Source organism: Balaenoptera musculus, chromosome 18, assembly GCF_009873245.2.
Source record: "Balaenoptera musculus isolate JJ_BM4_2016_0621 chromosome 18, mBalMus1.pri.v3, whole genome shotgun sequence".
Lineage (NCBI taxonomy): Eukaryota > Metazoa > Chordata > Mammalia > Artiodactyla > Balaenopteridae > Balaenoptera > Balaenoptera musculus.
The window spans coordinates 18,672,140-18,690,791 of NC_045802.1; the positions used below are offsets into that span (position 1 = coordinate 18,672,140).

The window sequence follows — 18,652 nt, forward strand, 5'->3', positions numbered from 1 at the left end:
TTAGATCACATGTGTGCCCCTCCTACTGTCTCATTTGGTTTCTTCTTTATGTCTTTGGATGTAGAATATTTTTTTTAGTAGGTCCAGTCTCTTTTATTGATGGCTGTTCAGCAGTTAGTTGTGTTCTTGTTGTTGTCATGAGACCTTGAGGTGAGCTCAAGGGCCTTCTCCTCCACCATCTTGTTTCCAATCCCCCGCTCCTTAGTGTTTAAAAACTTAAGATCTAGGCAGTAAGTGTGCTCATTGCTACTGGTATGTCATTACCACTAGACCCTCTGAGAGGCTAGATCTACAAAACATTTATATCTATATATGTGTGTATAAATACATGTACACACACTCATATAACTGTATCTCTCTCAATAGCTAGCTAGCTAAAAGAGTTCACACCAACACCTTCAATTCCAGTCTAGCACACCAGGGTTTCTTCTAGCCTTCCCCCTTGCCATACTTGCAAGTCTCTTCTCCAAACAGCGGGAAGCCTGGCTCCCATTATTCTCAATATAGTTTTTTTTCTTTTTTTCCCCACTCAATTCCCCCTATGTGACCAATCTCCCTAGCACAGTGGCTACCTCCTTGGCTTCCCAGCCCCTGTGCTGCTGCCTCTACAGCCCCTTCTGCCTTCAAGGGAAGGGGAGGGAGGGGAAAAGGAGAGGAGGGGAGGTTGTCAAATGGCTTTTTTTTTTTTTTTGGCCACACTGTGCAGCATGTGGAACTTCCCTAACAAGGATTGAACCCGCACCCCCTGCAGTGGAAGTGCGGAGTCTTAACCACTGGACCACCGGGGAAGTCCTGTCAAATGGTTTTTTGACTGAATTATTCAGGGAGGGAGGAAAGAAAGAAGGAGGGATGGATAGAGGGGATGGCGGAAGGGAGGGAGGGATATATGTTTATCACAAATTTTCTTGAAAACTAAATGATTCCAAGTAGCACAGCTCCTGCAAAGAATAGGTGCTCAGCATCATTAATTAGTATCCCTCCCCACTTTGTGTTTCATTTGCTTATTCTCTATAGATAACCCAGATCTTTTCCTTTTATTCTAGGTCCTGTTGGTTGGGAATCTTGGTCCTAGCAGTGTGGAATCCTCTCACAGCAAAACAAGCTGAGGTCCCATGGAGCTCATCATCCATACATAGTATCTATACTGGATTTGTTGATACTGGTGATGTTTGGCAGAGACTGAATACCTGGCTTGTAGAAGAAAATGTACCTCACACTCGGTCTTGCTCTCGTATGTGGAAGGCACACATGACCGGTGACCATGTCTTTTGCATGCCTGGAGATAAGGCGGCCACAGGACCAATAGGGACTCCTGGTGGCCAGTGCACCCTTGTACAAAGGATTGGTCCTAATTTGGTCATTTCAGGCAAAGATGTAACCATAAACACCACCCTGAATCCAGAAATTAAGGTTTCCTAAGCAGTTCTTGGAAGGCAGTTCCTGGCAGCACTAAAACCCCAAAGAAGCAAAGAGAAGCCAAAACAAAATCCAGATGCCCTTCATGGAACATTTGCTTTGTTATGGAGGGTAGTGCTGCCAAAGAGAAATGACTTCTCAGGTTTCCCATATATTGTCCCTAATGGTGTCCTCAGAAAAGTAAACTTGGTGCCACATAGATTAATGTGCTACAAAGTAAGACTGTCCAGGAACCCTGAGAACGTCTGTGCCCCATGAGATGGGAAGGACCGGCAAGCCCACTTCCTGTGTTACCCTGGGTCACTCTGCCATAGGCAGCCTGGGAGTGGGCAGGCAGTGGGCCTGATACCATGGTCCAAATGGGGTCAGGGTCCCCATTAGTGTGGCATCCTCTGGATTGGGTTTGGGCATTTCTGAATCAGCAGCCTGAAGAGGTTCTCTAATTAGACATGTTAGAAATCAACAGAATTTGGAGGGAGGGGTAGGGATGAGAGGACAGGTAAGAGGGAATAGAGAGGAAACTAATGCTGATGGAATAGCTGCTTGCATCAGTCAGCTTATGTAACAATGGTGATAGTAATAATAATGGTATCTTACATTACTCAGCATTTACTATGTTCCAGGCTCTATTCTGGCTACTTTACATATATTATCTCATTTACTCCTTTCAGCAACCTTATTATGAAGTGGGTATTTTTATTATTACCCCTACTTATAAGAACCAAGACCCTGAGTACCTTGATCAAGCAGACACAGCTTGAGAGGGGTGGGAGCAGGATATATATGTTCATCACTTCATTTAATACTCACAACAACCCAATGATATAGATCTTCATCATCTCCAATTTACAGGCAAGGAAACTAAGGCCCTTGGGCCAGCAACATCAGCATCACTCAGGGGCTTATTAGAAATGCAAAATCTTTGGCCCCACTTCAAACCTGCTGAGGCAGAATCTGGACAGAACCGCCGGTCTAGACCAGAGGGCCCAGCGAGTCTGAAACTTGCACGTGCATGTGAGTTGCCCAGAGACCATGTTAAAACCTGGATTCCTGGGCCCCACCCACCCCTGGAGATGCTGAGTCCCTGGTATTTAGCAGCAGTATTTTGGCCCTCTGTGGAGTTGCTTCCATAAGTTGTTTTTGGCATCACATCATCTACCAACATTAGCTGATATTGAAAAGCAAAATTTTCATACCAGTTTAGGAACAGGAGTCAAAGTTTCTTTTTAATTCAGGGGTTGACAAACTTTTTCTGTAAAGGCCCAAATTGTAGATATTTTACTCTGGGCCATTGGGTCTCTGTCATGTCACAAAAGCAGCCGTGGTCAGTATGTAAACAAATCAGTGTGTTTGTTTTCCAGTACAACTCAACCAACTCCCCCTCCTTTAACTCAGAACCGAGGGAACCTCTGGTGATGGCAGCGTGCCCTAGTGCAGAGCGGATTTGAAGAATGGGGATCTTAACATTTGGAAAGGAGAGGACTAAGTAAAATAGCTCATACTGTAGGGGAGGAAAAACAGTTTCCCCTCTACTCTTCTAGGTTCTTGGCTGAGACGCCCTTGTAGCAAAATACAGATTAACAAAAGAAAAACCATTTTAATTACTATGTAAGGGAGAGCCGCAAAGATAGGAGACTCAAAAGGCAGCCAGGCAACTGAGGCTTATATACCACCCTGAGCTGAGAAAAGGGACAAGGGTCTGGGCCTTCAAATGGAGGAGGGCCATTCATGGGAAGAGGAGAAGAGCAGATGTTTGGTAAACAGATGTTTGCCAGAGGTGCAGGTAAGTCTCTCAGAAGAAAACGTGATATCGGGTAATAGCTCTCTTCCTGGTACAGGGCCCCTTTCTAATTTCTTTTAGGCAGTTAAGAGGGAGGTAAAAAGCTTTTCCTGAGTCTGCTGGGTCTTGACTGCCTTCAGTTCAAAATAATCCACATGTGGAAGTGGTACTTTCTGGGGCAGCCTGTTCTGAACCCCCTCCATACCATATGCCTAGTTAACTTTCTTCAGGCTGATTAAACCATAACACCTTTGGGGTAACTTTTCTACCAGGCTATAAAATCCTAATACTTTATCAGTTTCTGCAAACCTCTCATCTCACAGGCTATAAATTGTCACTGTTTTTTATCAGTTGTGTTATTAATTAAAAAAAAAAAAAGGTGTGCCAACAAATTTGCCTTCCCCCAGAATATCAAGTGAGAGTTCCATTTGACAAGGTCCTGCTTTTACTCAAGCAGCCATATTATTTTCTAATAATAGAAAAGGCATTAAAAAAAAATCAAGTAATCACCTTCTATCATTTTCCAAGTGTGGGATAACTTTTCTCATTGGCCTGATGAGAAAAAGCCCTATGATACTCAGTGCTGATTGCTGTAAAGATTACTGTTGGTTATTATTATGCTGTAAAGATTATTATGGTTTTCTAGCTTATAGGATGTCATCTTGGAGTCCCCACAGGATAAACTCTCCTGTCTCCTGTGAATCATGTGACCTTCCTAACCAGACACCAAGGCATGAGTTTCGTGTCCTCACTTTCTCTCTGGTATTATAATCTTATGTTACCTACACTAGTTTTTACTTAGTTTCTACTTTCTCCATTTCCTTAATGTTTGTCTTATTTGGGGGCATTTTTGTAAATTGTCTTCTGTCCTTTTTGGAATACAAATTCATTTAAATCAAAAAGAATGTTCAGGACTTCCCTGGTGGTGCAGTGGTTAAGAATCCGCCTGCCGATGCAGGGACACAGGTTCGATTCCTGGTCTGGGAAGATCCCACGTGCCACAGAGCAACTAAGCCCGTTTGCCACAACTACTGAGCCTGTGCTCTAGGGCCTGTGAGCCACAACTACTGAGCCCGTGAGCCGCAACTACTGAGCCCGTGAGCCACAACTACTGAGCCCATGAGCCACAACTACTGAGCCCATGTGCCAAAACTACTGAAGCCCACACACCTAGAGCCTGTGCTCCGCAACAAGAGAAGCCACCGCAATGAGAAGCCCGTGCACCGCAACAAAGAGCAGCCCCCGCTCGCCGCAACTAGAGAAAGCCCGTGTGCAGCAATGAAGACCCAACGCAGCCAAAAATAAATAAATTAATTAATTAACTAAAAAAAAAAAAAGAGAATGTTCAAATTTGAGGATTCTTTAGTTCAATGTGCCTTGAGGATGAAGGGGGAAGTGAAGCTGGTATCTGCATACTTAGAAAACAACACGTGATATCTTAACACACCAACTTAAACATAATGTACTCACATTTACATGGTCACTTGTATGACCAAAGGTGAATGTTCTTGGCTGACATGTGCATCCCACCTATCTCGCCTCATCCCGCCTAAGTACTGTAGACAGTTACTCTACAGTGCTGCTTTTTTGTTTAATTTTTGAAACAAAGTCCACATTTTATTAGATTGAAATAAACCACAAAATTGTTCATCTTCACCAACAAGAAGGCAATATTTTCTGTATTCTTCCTAGATAAACCACAAAACTCCTATTTTTGCAAGAAGACCAGTTTCCCTGGTTATGCATATAAATCAAGATGAGGAAGCAGATATGGTTATGGAAAAACACCCAAAGGAAAACAGGCAAAACCAGACAAATCAGTCATCAACATCTGCGAACTCAGGTTCTGTCTCGCCTGTGAAACAGTGTTCATGGTACATCTGCTAAAAAGCTGATGTCCAGTTCGGGTGGACTTACGTTCCCTTGAGGACAAAGTCTACACTGAAATCCCCTTCAGGTGAGCACATGGCTTCTATCACTTTCTGGTACCTTCCACAACCAGCCATTACAGATTTTTAACAACGTACTCCAAACATAATGTACTTAAGTCAGAAGCACCATTGCACTTTATAAATGTGTTCTCCTCCCTTTTCACTCCCTACTTCCTCAACATTTATTGCTTCAAAGAACTGATAACTCAAATCCTGGTCATTAGATCAATGATAATAAACATCATGTCCCAAATGACTTCAGCCCTGCCATTATGCCACCAGGGGGGAATCTCAAAGCAGCACTTTCAATACCATCTTCTTGGAGAACACAGAAGTCTTCAAAGTCTGCAAGTTCAGATTGTGGCTGTTCAACAGGTGAGTGGTCAGTGGCTGATGGATTTGGTGAGAGGCCTGTTGGCAAATTTACCTTCAATGACTAAGTGGCCTGCATGTACCTTACAGCTTTGCCTCCTAATAAACCAATAAAAGTCACCTTTAAAAATTTTCTTGGATACTTTCAGTGATTTCTGAATTACTTTAGGAAGCTCTGACACATTGTGTAGAGTTTTCTGTGTGTGTCTCATGAAATCCAGATCATGTTTTGTATTAAGAGTTATGTTCACAAAGCCCCGTGACTTGACCTCTGTTGAGTCTGTGTTTGGGGGTGTGTTTTGTGATGCTTGCATTCGTGCTTCCTCTCCATCTTCATCCTGGGAAGAATCCGCAGGACCTTAAGCAATATGGAAGCATTAGGAAAAATACATAAATATCAGGCAGCTGTAGAGCATCATAAATTGTGGACAGAAGCACTTTATCTTTTCCTCTTTTTCCACTTGAACCTCTGGGAATGAATCTCCACGGAGAGTGTCAGGATTGGTAAGTCACTCTATACGTGTTGGCACAGTGCTCCTCTGACATGTTGAGCTGGAGATGATCCGTGTCTTAATGTGAGGACTTTGAGGTGCTGATTGGGAATCTTTCTCCAAGTTACTGAATAATGTCCTCCACTGTTGGAACATTGACTGTTTATAATAACCTCAAAGGTTAGTTGAGATTCTAGGTTACCTTGGCAAGCCCTGCAGAACTTCCCACAAAGTTTCATTTGACTATCGTGTTTAGTGACCAAATCTGTGGCTTCCTCAAACCAGAAATCATAATAAAACTCCCTATTTTCCATCACTTCATTTATGAATGTGACACAGTAGTCGAGCAGCTGGGTGCCAAGAAGATGCCAGAAGTTTGTCGCTGGATTTTTTTCCCCAACGGCTCTTGTTAAGATGGGACATTTTTAAGAAGGACAAATGAAACCAATGAAATAGAAATCTGTTAACGTACTACAGAGCACAAATGCTTGACCAGCTATAAAGCTATTCCCTCCAGCCTGTGTCATTCTTTATACTGTCTTTATATAAAACAAAGGCCTACAAGAGCTCCACTTACATTTCAAAAGCACAATATCCTCCTGCCTATTGAAGAAGGCCCATTTCCTTCAGTTAGTATACCTTTTTCCATGCTCTGACAAAGGGCAGCTATTACATTGTCAAATCCTATAAGCACCTGCAGCGACTGTTGGAAAAGAGAACGGTCTTCCTCAGGTGTTCTCAATGCAATAACAATAACAAGCCCTGACTTTCCATGAAGAGCAGAGTGTATAGATACCATGGGAATATTTCTGTAAAAGCTGGGTGGGCAGGACTTTCATTTTGGAAGGCAATTCACTGGGCACAGTATATACCTGACCACATCACTACTCCATGATCAGCCTCCACTGTGTGTATGGAGGACATTCTGGACAGGGAGAAAGACTGATTCTTTCTAACGAGGGAAAGTAGCATATGAACTGAGGACAGTAATGCTGGCTCACACTGAGGATTACCACATGCTGAACAGTGTGCCAAGTACATTGTATTATTATAAATACATTGCAATAATTATGTAATTAAACATTCAATTATAATATTGCAATGCACTAACTTTTTAAGAAATCAGTCTTTCTCCCTGCTCAAAATGTGTAGTATTCTCTATACACATATAAGTACTTTTATTAAGTCCTTACTACGTGCTGGGCATGGTGCCAGATTCTATACATACAGTGAAATATTACTTCATTATCTATGGTCTCAATTGTCACACAGAGATACGTTTTTCCAGAATGAGAACCACCCCCCTCAACCTTGTGAATTAATCGGTCACTTAACAAAATTTTATCTTACTCCACACCTTTGCAGAAAGAAAAATAAATAAGGCCTTTCAAAGTTGCCAAGAATGGATTATATATAAATTAAATGCATTCAGTTCAACACATTTTTATTACATACTCTGTTTCAGGAGGTTCTGAATCAGACACATTACTTCAGTTTTGTGATTTAAGAACATCAGTGTGAGTTGCAAATACTCAGCACACAAGTGCCCTGTGCTCCCAGGAGCTTGGGCACAATCCACAGCAAGAGAGACTGGTTCTTGGCCTGGGGTACAAGTTAGGGCAGGACCAGCAGCAAAGTCCCTTACTCAGCTGCTGGGATCCCTTTTCATGGAAGCCCCAAGGCAGGACCACCTCAGCCCTGTTCCACAGCCATTTCCTCTGTAACTTAGCAGCTTCTGGCTCCTGCCCTCAACACTCCATTGAAAGGCTCTCCAAGTTCCTTCCTTTTGCCAAACCCTGGGGCCTTTCCATTACCCTTCTTTTAGGGATACCAGATTTAACAAATAAAAATACAGTGTCCAGTTAAATTTGAATTTCAGATAAATAACGAATGATATTTTTAGTACAGATCTTCCTTGACTTGTGATGGGGTTACATCCTGATAAACCCATCATAAATTTAAAACATCATAAGTCAAAAATGCATTTAATGCACCTAACCTACTGAGCATCATGGCCTGGCCTGCCTACCTTAAATGTGCTCAGAACACTTATATTAGCCTACAGTTGGGCAAAATCATCTAACACAAAGCCAATCTTATAATAAGTTATTGAATATCTCATGTAATTTATTGAATACTGTACTGAAAGGGAAAAACAATAGCTGTCTGGGTACAGAATTGTTGTAAGTGTACAGGTTGTTTACTGTCGTGATCACGGTCTGACTGGGAGCTTATGGCTTGCTGTCCAGCATCACGAGAGAGGATCATACTGCACATAGGTAGCCCGGGAAAAGATCAAATTCAAAATTCAAAGTATGGTTTCTATAGAACACGTACCACTTTCACACCATCATTAAGTCGAAAAATCATGAGTCATGTAAATTGGGATTAAGTACATCATATGTATACTTACTAAACTTATACTAAAGAAAATCATTTGTTGTTCATCCAAATTTCAAATTGAACTAGTAATCTTGTATTTTATCTAATAACCCTACTTCATTCTCTTTGTATTCTCTGGGTACTTGATCCCTAACACTCTCTTCCTTTGGGTAGTATCAATTCATCCCGTTCCCTTTTTCTGCCCCTTCTGCCTGGTCCAGTGAGTTCTCCAGCCTGCGCTGGAACATTAGCGTGTAACCCTAAGCCTCTTCTTCTCTCTCTCTCAGCTTTCTCCTTGGAGAGGTCATCTGTTCCTATCACTTACATCAGTGGTTCTCCAAGTGTGGTCCTGGACTAGCTGCTGCAGTATATCACCTGGAAACCAGACAGAAATGCACATTCTCAGGCCCGGGCCCAGGCACACAGAATCAGGTCTTCTGGGGTGGGGCCCAGCAATCTGTGTTTTAAGAAGCCCGTCAGTTGTTCTGATGAAAGCTAAAGTTTGAGAACCACTTGTTTAAATGATCACTTCTAAGCTGTTGACTCCCCAATCTTTATCATTAGCCCTGATTTCATACCCACACTTCCCTCTCGTATTTCAAACTGGAGTGTTCTGTGGAATGTTACAAAATGGGAGGAAAAAAAAAATAGCTCTATGGTCAAAAAGAATTTCCATGGGGCAATTCCCTGCCCTCCCCGCCCCCCCCCCCAAAGAAAACCAGTTTCCATGGTATTGCAGCATTTCTTAAGATTTGACTATTGGGACCTATTTCCCAGTGCTTGTGGGAGGATGCAACAACGGGATGGGGTCACTGGAAAAGAGATGAATTGAAATGGAATTCATACTAACGATATTGTAAATCAACTATACTTCAATTTAAAAAAAGAAAATGGAATTCATTATTGTCCCCTGCTAAACCACCTCTACAGCCTATTTCTTTTTAATTTTTTTAAGTTGAATATTTTATTATTAAACTCTCTCTTATTTTCCTGCAAGGCTGTAGCTTCACTCTATAAAAATAGCACCAGCAAACACAGTATGTTGCAAAATTAAGATAGTATTGTTCTTCATCTGACACTGTACAACTAACAAAAACTTCTCCACCGCCAGTTATTTCCAATGGGAAGATCGTTAAGTATTTTGACCCAATCCAGGGATGGCTGTAAGCTGTTATAAGGCTTAAGATAACAATGTTATCCTTGAATTACATAATTTTTATAACTAGTTTTACCACAGATAATTTCAGGAATTCTGAGTATTGTAACTGGAGCCTAGCCTAAAAATCATAGGGTGCTGTGGAAAAGATGCATAGTGTTTATCTGCAGTCATTAGGAAGTTAAGGGGTATTTTCTTCTGGTAACATGTTGCAAGTAGTTTCCTTTGCTACAAATTGCTTTTTAAAAAATCTATCCACAACTAATTTAAGACAACTATGCTAGATTAAGTTGTTTCATACTAGTTTATTTAGGGGTTCTATTTTCACTCAATAGATTTTATGTGTTTCTCATATGCTTCTTCACTCATTAGTTCATCTAGTTCTGAAGGGTTACTGAGTGTCACATTGATCAGCCAATCATCTTCATAACAAGATTTTTTGGACACGTCCTGGATTTTCTGCCAGAGCTTCATTAATTTCAGTTACTTCTGACGGAGGAAGAAGAGTAGACAAGCAGCTTTCAGACTTTCCAAAGCACCAAACTCCTCTTGTTTGTTCAATTTTGTCCCAACTTCAGGCAAACTACAGTAAGCAACATCTCCCATAGCTCCCTGTGCAAAATTGCTGATTCCGCTGCTGCAACACCGTTTTCTGTTGTTGTCTGTCCACGTCCGCCTGTGAATTGACGCGCGGAGAGCGAAGCTGGGACGGGACGCGGCTCCCCGCAGGGCCGGGGCTCCCACGGCCCGGGCTGGCGCGGAGATTGCGCGCAGGCGCAGACGGCAGACCTCGGCGCGCACGCTTCGCGCCGCTCGCTGCGCCACGCACCCGGGCCCCTGGCAGCCCGTTTCTTTCAAACAGACCTAAAATGTTGGAGTTCTGACTTCCTCTTCTCCCGTGTGCAGGCGGCCTCTGAGTTTTAGGGACTCAGTTACGATAACGTTGAAAGGTTGGAGACCTGACGTGACTTTGGAGCGTGAAGCAAGCTCTGGTTGAGACTTCGCAGAGTCAAGGCCCGCTCCCTGGGACCCGCAGCCCGGCGCGCCCGCCCGGCTGACCTCAGCAACCAGCACCAGGCACAAGTCCCGGGGCTGCCCGCCAGGGCCACAGGTGACATGGGGTCTCACGCCCCCGAGAAGGCCACAGGAAGAGCTGAGAAGGCCTTTTCTGGAGGAATTGAGGAAAAGCGCACGGAGCCAGTCAGGACTTGAGGGAAAAGAAGAATAGAAGATGTTTAGAAGAGCAGGAAACAGGGTGGAGGCCTGGTGACGGAAAGGAGCAGTCGCGGAAGCGTGGGCTCAGCCTGGCCCGCGCGTGGAAGGACCTCGGCGTGGGCAGGAGACGTTAAGGGGACCGGGGGGCTGAGGAGCCAGGGAGCCATCGCCGGACCACAGTCATTCCACAGTTTTCTGCTGGAATATAAATGACTTTCCCATGAATCCACCGCCCAAACCCACCTGCAGTATCTTTGTTTACTATCTTCGTATCTTTTCCTTTATCCGGAGGTAAATACGGGGAAAGGGAGGAAAGGGGTGGGGCGGGGGAGAGGGTGGAGCGAGAAAGGAAGAGATTTCGGTGAGGGAGAGCCTACTGATGGTTCGCAGTCTTGTCTGCACATTGGAATTGCCTGAGGAGCTGTGAAAACCACGTCTGGGTTCAACCCCCAGAGATTCTGATGCCGTCGGTCTAGCCTCTCGATTGGTGCTTCTCAAACTTCAGTGTGCGTCGGAAGCGCCTGGGGCTCTTGTTAAAATTCAGATTCTGACTCAGAAGGTTCCGGGGTGGGGCCTGAAAGTCTGCATGTGAACAAGACGAGAGGTAATGCTCATGCCGCTGCCCTGTGGCTCACATTTTCTGTAGCAACCATCTACCGTAGCGGCTCCCAGAGGGTGGTCCCGAGACCATCAGAACCAGCATCCCCCGGGAACTTGAGAGAAAGGCACGTTCTCGGGTCCCAGCCCAGACCCATGGAATCTGGAATTCTGGGGGTGAGGCCCAGCAAGCTGTGTTTTAACTCTCCCTCCAGGTGATTCTCACGCGTGCCAAAGTTTGGGAACCACCGCTCTAGAGAATTACAGAGGGGAATAAAAAGCCTGAGGGAAGAGCGCTAATAATCACTGTAATGACAAAGTAATGAATTATTGTGGAAGTAAGACAGAAACAGAGATCACGTGGAGCCCTATGTATGTTCCAGTTATGAACAGGTATAACCATTATAGTAAAATTAAGACACCACGACTTTGAAAACTGCAGGTTTTCCAAAAACAAAAAATGTTTTTTAAGTTTTTTTAAATCTCTGTATCATCGTAAATCGTAGGAATTATTGGAACATTTTCGAGACTTGCACACTCGCTGCAAAGATGAGGGAAAGGAGATGTCAAACTGGACCCGTCATGCTGTGGGCCTGCCTGAGCTGGGGTGGGGTGCAAAGGCACAGATGCAGGAAAATAAGGTGGGGTTGCCTGGCACTGGGGATTGAGGATGGGGAAAGGCATGTTCCCTGTTCTGAGGCCACGAGGTTGCTGGCGTCTTGGTGATGGGAGGTGCTGAACCTGGTGTGTTACTGATCCAGTGTCACCCCTCTACCCCACGAGTGCCCTGTGCCTGGATTACAGTACCTAACTGGTCCCAGCTGGCCTCCCAGGCTCAGCCTCCCCAGACCCTGCTTCATTTGCTCTGCAGGCTCCAACTCCTGATTACACCGGTGCCCTTGCCTCCCTCCTCTCCTCTTCCTCAGAGCCCTGTCCTCTACTCCCTTCAGCACCCACGCCCTCTGTGTGCCATTTTCGCCCCTGTCCTGTGCTTTCCCTCGGGCTGACCGATGGCTCAGAATGGACGTCCCAGTCATCTGCTTACTCAGCCTCCATCTCTGTCCACCCACTGGGGTGAAGATCCCTGTCCGGTTGAGTTCAACACATATCTACCTGTGGGCAAGAGATGCCAAGGGGGATAAAGCACAGTCTGTCCTTAGGGAGCAAGTTACAAACTCTGGGAACCAGTCCCCAAGATGTGACGGACCAAGTGCTGTGAAAAAGATTCACATAGAGCATCGCCTGACTGCCCACACTCAGGTCTCCTGGTCCGGCTGGCACTTTTTGGCCCTTTATTACACAAGCGTCTGCTAATCTTTCAAAAGTGTGTGTGTTGTTTTCCTAAGAAGGTGGCCAGTAGAGTCTGCCTCTGTCACCTCCTTGTAGCTTACATAGAGTGAGGGACACGCTGAGTGACTGCCACAAAGCATGCCACCCACAGAGCACATGCCTCTCAATGACAAAGGTTCCTGTGCTCCTAGGAGCGGGGATGCTGATTTTGGAAGGCTGCTCAGAGCTGACTAGGTTCTTTGTAATATTTAGAGTTCTGAATCTTTAGAAAGTTGGCTCACAATTGAAAATGGCCTCACAGCTACGTTTAAGAAAGCCTTTTATTAAAGCTCCACTTAAAGCACTTGTACAATCACTAATACTTATATGTGAATGGTTCCACATACTAGCAAATGTTACTGTTACTTGGGTAGAAATGGTAGGAGAGGCCATGTTCAGACTTTCAAACATCATGAACACATTGCTGTCATGTCCCCTGGACTCCTGGGTCCTCGGAGGTGCTGTGCAATTGCTTCAAAAGGGGAAAAGTCTCCTGTAGAAAGGTGGAGGGAAGTCGTGTAGATGACACTAACCTGAAATTCTGCAGGTCCATCCGATGTGAGTGCTTTTATTGGCCTGTGAGCTGAATCTGAGGTTAGTCTAGATGAACAATCACACATTTCAAGGCAAAAAAGACCATTAAAAAGTTGATTGATTTCAACACCATGACATGGACTAATGTTTCTAGAGTATTTTGACATGCACGTTTAACACTTAGCAGTTGCTTGGTGAATATTTGTGGAGTGAATGAATGAAACACAAACCCTTCCCCAAGGTTGGTGCCTCACCTAAAAAAAGCGACTTGGCCTACAGAAGGAGCCCGGCAGGGACCCAGCACACATCTTTGTCCGAGGGCAACGAGAGGTCCCAGACACAGCACCCAGGATACCATCCCCAGGGCGGAGGGGGGCCCACAGCCCGGCCATCCCTCTCCAGTGATCCTTAACTTGGCCACCCCGAGTCTTCCCAGGACACCCCTCCCCTTTATAGCCAGTTGTCAACACCAGAGGACACTTTCTTCTGTGGCAGAGAACAATTTTAGACCTTAGAACAGCTTTTCAAATATTTTTGACCATGACCCACAATGAGAATACATTTTATTTTATGAACCATGAAAGATACCCACCAATATATAATTGAAACAAAAGTTTCACAACACAACAGTTAGCCTTACTACTCGTGATGCACTGATTCTCTATTCTATTCGCAACCCAATAAAGAAACGTGACACTCTCCACTCATCTCACAATCCACTAATGGGTAAGATCGGCATTCTGAAAACAGGTGCACAGCGATCCACAGGAGGGATGGAATTCAGATACTCCATCTCAGGGACCCAGTGGCAAGAAAGGATGATCCTCCTCATGCCCACACCTGGGAACACACCTAGGTCACAGGAAAGTGTGATGCAAATCCCTCTTTTCTAGAACCTGAATGAGAAAACTCAAAGGAGAGGTCTTTGCTTCTATATCTAAAATATTATACTGCAAATAAAATATCAGTAAGTTTCTTAGCCACAATTTTCCACAGGGAAGAAGCCGCTTCTGACTGTCCCAGAGAGGAACTCCCGAGAGAAGAAAGACTGTGTGGTTGCATCTCCAGCATGTCCCCACTTAGTGCCACCAAGCAGGGGAGTGGCTGTGGCACAAGGCTGGCACCTGCACCGTGAGACCCTCCATCAGTGTCCCCAGCAACAACTTCTCAGAGCCTCTGATGGGATATTTTGTGTTGTGACTCTTGGGAAGGTGGGTACAGCGTGCACTGTTCTTCTGCCATATTTGACCACAGAATCCTTTTTTCAAATACTCCCTGAAAATCTGCAGAACACAGTTTAGGGACCACTGCCCCAAGTTGGAAGAAACACGGTGTAGACGGGGGACTTCTTCACTGCCACACCAGTTGAGGGAAGGGCCAGGGTGTTAGGACACTTCAAGGGGACTTGAAGGCATCACTGTACATAGTCAATCACATGAAAAAGCAACAGGACCTTGTCAGCATGTGGAGCGGACCCTTGTTTATGGAGTCACCATTTGTAGTTTACAGCTGACCTAGTTGTATCCTGCCTACCTCCAGGGGGCGCCATTCATAAGACCCTGGGTTGACTGAGGCCCTTTGGAGTCCAGCGAGGCAGCAGCAGCCCTCCAAAAACAGGTTTATGATTTAAGCTGTAAAAACTAAAACAAAGTTACACAGTCGTTGGCCAGAATGTCCAGCACAGTCTCTTTCACCCTTGAGTACATCCATTGACTCTCGTTTTTTCTGTTAGTGCAGCTTCTCGGGGTGGGAGTGGGTAAGGCTCTTAAGAGTTCAGACTCAGACTTGGTTCCATCATTGCTTATCCCACCAAGCTGAGGCGAATAAGGCGTATTAAAGCTCTTATCTATGTGATCAACAGTCGCTTTGTGGAAGCCACATCCTGCTGCAGCTCCCTGCCCTCAGGCTTCCGTACCCAGGTTCTGAAAGAGGGTACTGTGCCTAAACTTAATGATTTGCTCTGAGCCTGAGAGAGGCGGGACCCCTGAACACTGGACTCTACCCAGAATTCCTTTCATTTTTTGCTGCCATATATAAGCATTAAGTAATTTCTTGGATTAAAACTCTCATTATCCTGGATTCCTTGTAGATGCACCATCACATTTATATCCAAAACATAAAACAAAATACACCTCTGACCTCACAGGTGACAATTTTTGCGGCAGCATCTCTCTGGATCACTTGTTAACTGGAAAATGAGTGGTCATATTTCCCCAGAGCCGAAGAATGAGGACTTACAAAGCCTCCCCAGAGAACATTTTGTGATGTGGGATTTCAGGAGGATAAAATGAACGTCCTCAAGGGGGTACATGAAAGGAAAACCAGAGAGACTGGTACAGTTACATTTCATACCTTTGTTTAAAAAAAAAAAATCATGCTAAGTTGCTGACCAACTTGCAAAATGTCAACCACTCTTTCTAATTCTCCCTAACAGCATCGGTTCCCCTCTCGCAGTTCTTTTCTTCGTGCAGACCTGTTTTCCCTTAGGTCCCAGAGCTATGGGATGAGGCGCTGTGTTTGGCCGTGCTGGTTGCCCGTGTCTGTACGTTAGCACTGGTCTCAGTGCAGCCAACCCTGTCTCCTCCAGGGTCCCCTTCAGCCTCCCTGCTTCTGCAGAAACCTCTCTGTCTGGACCGCCTGGCTAGCAGCAGTTTCCAGGCCGCTGCTCTATACTTCTTTGAAATGAGGTTGTAGAGGATGGGGCGCGCTCAAATAGAAAAGTTGCAGGGCAACAATGTTAAAGTACTGAGAGAAGTACATCATCCGGGAATCTTTGGTATTTATGTAAATGATTCTGCCAACGTGGAAAGGCAGCCAGCAAACTATAAACGCCAGAACCACCACCACTGCAAAACAAGACATAGGCACCAGAATTAGCTAAAGCATCCGAAAACAAATAAGCATCCCCAGGAAACCTTCTTTAGTAATAAGTAACAGCAAAATAAATAAAACTCTTGCCTAGCCAAATCCCCACCCCCAGAAAAACTACCAGGTTGCAGACAGCATCGATATTAGCTTTAAAACTGAATATTCGGCTCATACATTTACTATCAAGGACTGACATAAACCAGAAAGAGCGATTTCTACTAACAAGCTGTTCTGGCAGGCTTCCTTCCACAAACCCACTTCGGAGACATGTTCTCTGTTTTCGGTTGAAAAGAACTCTGCAACAAGTCTGCACAATCTTTATTTAGTTTTTTGATATGGGCATGATTCACTTTAGTCTTCAGGATAACATAACATTAAGTAAAGAAACTTTATCTTAACGTGATCTATCCCGTCTTCTCCAGGGTTCTGTAATTCCACATCTGCAGCATCAAACAGAGACAGGCAGTTGGCTTAAGAGCCTGCAATTATCCATCTTGGATCAGCCCAGCTCGCTGATCACAGAGGCTTCGGAAAATAATTGCTGTTTACAGGACCCGGATATCCCACTCTCAAGGGACGCCTGGGGTGACCCAGAGCCCCCTGGAGGACGGGAGATGGTTTTCTCTGGAGACTAGAAGGAGAAGCAGGTGGAGGCTGGGGTAGAACGACAGAATGAAACGTGGCCAGAAGAGGCGCCGAGGGCTGGGAGACCAGGGGAAGGGGACACAGCCTGGACCGTGGGTTGGGGTGTTTGGAACAGAGGCGGCGCCACATACGCGGGACGCGGACCGTCTGCTGGTGTCCCTTCTCCCGAGTGGAGGTGGCCGGGCCTCGCAGCGGCCCGCGGCTCCTCCACAGCTCCCGCCCGATGAGCCCGTAGAGGACACTGAGGCACAGGAAGGGCAGGAAGAAGTAGTCGGTGGTGACCCACAGCATGACGCGCAGCGCGCCCCGCTGCGCCGGGCTCGGCCGGCACTCCCGGCTGAACCGCGCCGCGGCCGCCGCCGCCTCGGGCCCCGACGGCGGGGACAGCGGTGGCGCCCGCGAGGACCCGAGGAGTGGCGGTGGCGGCGAGGCGCGGGGCGAGGGGGCGAGCTGCGCGGTGCCGTTAAGGTCCTGGACCGCGTAGCGGCCGGGGTCCTGCTCGACGCCCACCAGAAAGAAGAAGGGCCCGGCGGAGAGCAGCGCCACGGCCCAGAGCGCGGCGGCTGGTGACGAGGACGCGGGCCCAGAGCGGGCGACAGATGGCGAGGTAGCGCTCGAGGCTGAGCGCCGTCATGTGCAGCAGCGTGGCGTAGGTGCAGCCCTCGCCCACGTAGAGCGGGAGGCGGCAGAGCAGCGTCCCGAACACCCAGGGCCGGGAGCGCCAGAGGCGGTACAGGTCGAAGGGGAGCCCGAGCAGGATGAGCAGGTCGGACACGGCCATGCTGAGCAGGTCGGACACGGCCATGCTGCCCAGGTACAAGTTGGTGGTGGTCCGCATGTCCCGGTAGCGCCCGATCAGCAGCACCGTCATCACGTTGCCGCTCACCCCGACGGCGAACAGGCCCAGGCACACGGCGGTCACTGGCACCAGCGCCCCCAGGGGGAAGGGCGAGCAACGGCGCTCGTCGCAAGGCAGCAGCTCGGCCCACGGCGGCTCCCCCGCGCCCTCCGAGCCTTCGCTGCGGTTCTCGGCGCTGCACATGGGCGAGCCGCGCCCCCGGGCCGGGCCAGGAGCCTAGCGCCTGGTCCCGCGGCCAAAGCGCTTCCTTCGGCGGCCGGTGCGCGCTGGGCGCGCCAAACCCCTGCCGCCTGCACAGCCCGAGCCCGGCGGCACCGCGCGCGGGAACGCGGCTCTGCAGGGTCCGCCTTGAGGGCTGCCAACCGGGCGGCGCGCAGTCCCCGCCCCCAGCCACCGCCCGGCCTGCCCCGGCCCCGCTCCCGCTCCCAGGCCCGTGGTATTCCACGTCTTCCAGGCGCTTCCCTCCCCACCAACTGAACGCGGGAGGCGGCCGCCGCGGACGAGCCCCGCCCAGACGCGGGAAGCGATTCCTGAACCCCAGCGAGGTTGGTTCCTGGGCCCAGCGGAGCATGGGCTCTTTTGTAGGTTGGGTTCAGAGGGGGGACCTTCTGAGGGACCTCGGCTGGTGGCTGCCGTGTCTTGACGGTTGGGGAAGGTGCCGCAATACTAATAATAGGAGAGAAGCCTAGACCAGAATCTAGAGCCCCTCCCGGGTTCTGGTCGTGGCTCTACAACCGAATCATCTCGGATTAGTCCCAGCCTTGCCCAGCCAGTTCTCCTCTTCTGTAAATTTTCAAGCGGTGACGGAGTTGACCGAGTAATTTCAACGATGTCTATGACTCTGAAATCTATGGATATGACCACGTCTATTCATTTTAAAGAACAAGGCTGAAGTATTTACGTTTACCTCTGAGTACTTAAACGTCTGTTATTTTGTTCCTGTGTACAAAATATGCTATAAATGTAATAAAGCAGAGTATTGGCCAACACCAGAAAGAACTAAAATTCTGGGGAAAAGACTAAAAACTGGTTTATGAGTCAATTCATTGTGGTCCTAATGACAATAGCTGACACTGA

At 46.9% G+C, this 18,652-nt stretch overlaps 1 protein-coding gene and 1 pseudogene across 1 annotated transcript; both read right to left on the reverse strand.

Annotated features, from left to right (window-relative positions):
* Window positions 1–9,852: 9,852 nt before the first annotated feature.
* On the reverse strand, window positions 9,853–11,498 carry LOC118884406 (annotated as a pseudogene).
* A 4,188-nt stretch (window positions 11,499–15,686) lies between these two features.
* Window positions 15,687–17,998, reverse strand: MLNR (motilin receptor). The gene is given in 4 exon segments (XM_036832059.1): window positions 15,687–15,906; window positions 15,908–16,049; window positions 16,848–17,272; window positions 17,274–17,998. Coding segments are annotated over 4 exon segments (1,272 nt in total). The 5' UTR covers window positions 17,759–17,998.
* Between the last annotated feature and the right edge of the window lie 654 nt (window positions 17,999–18,652).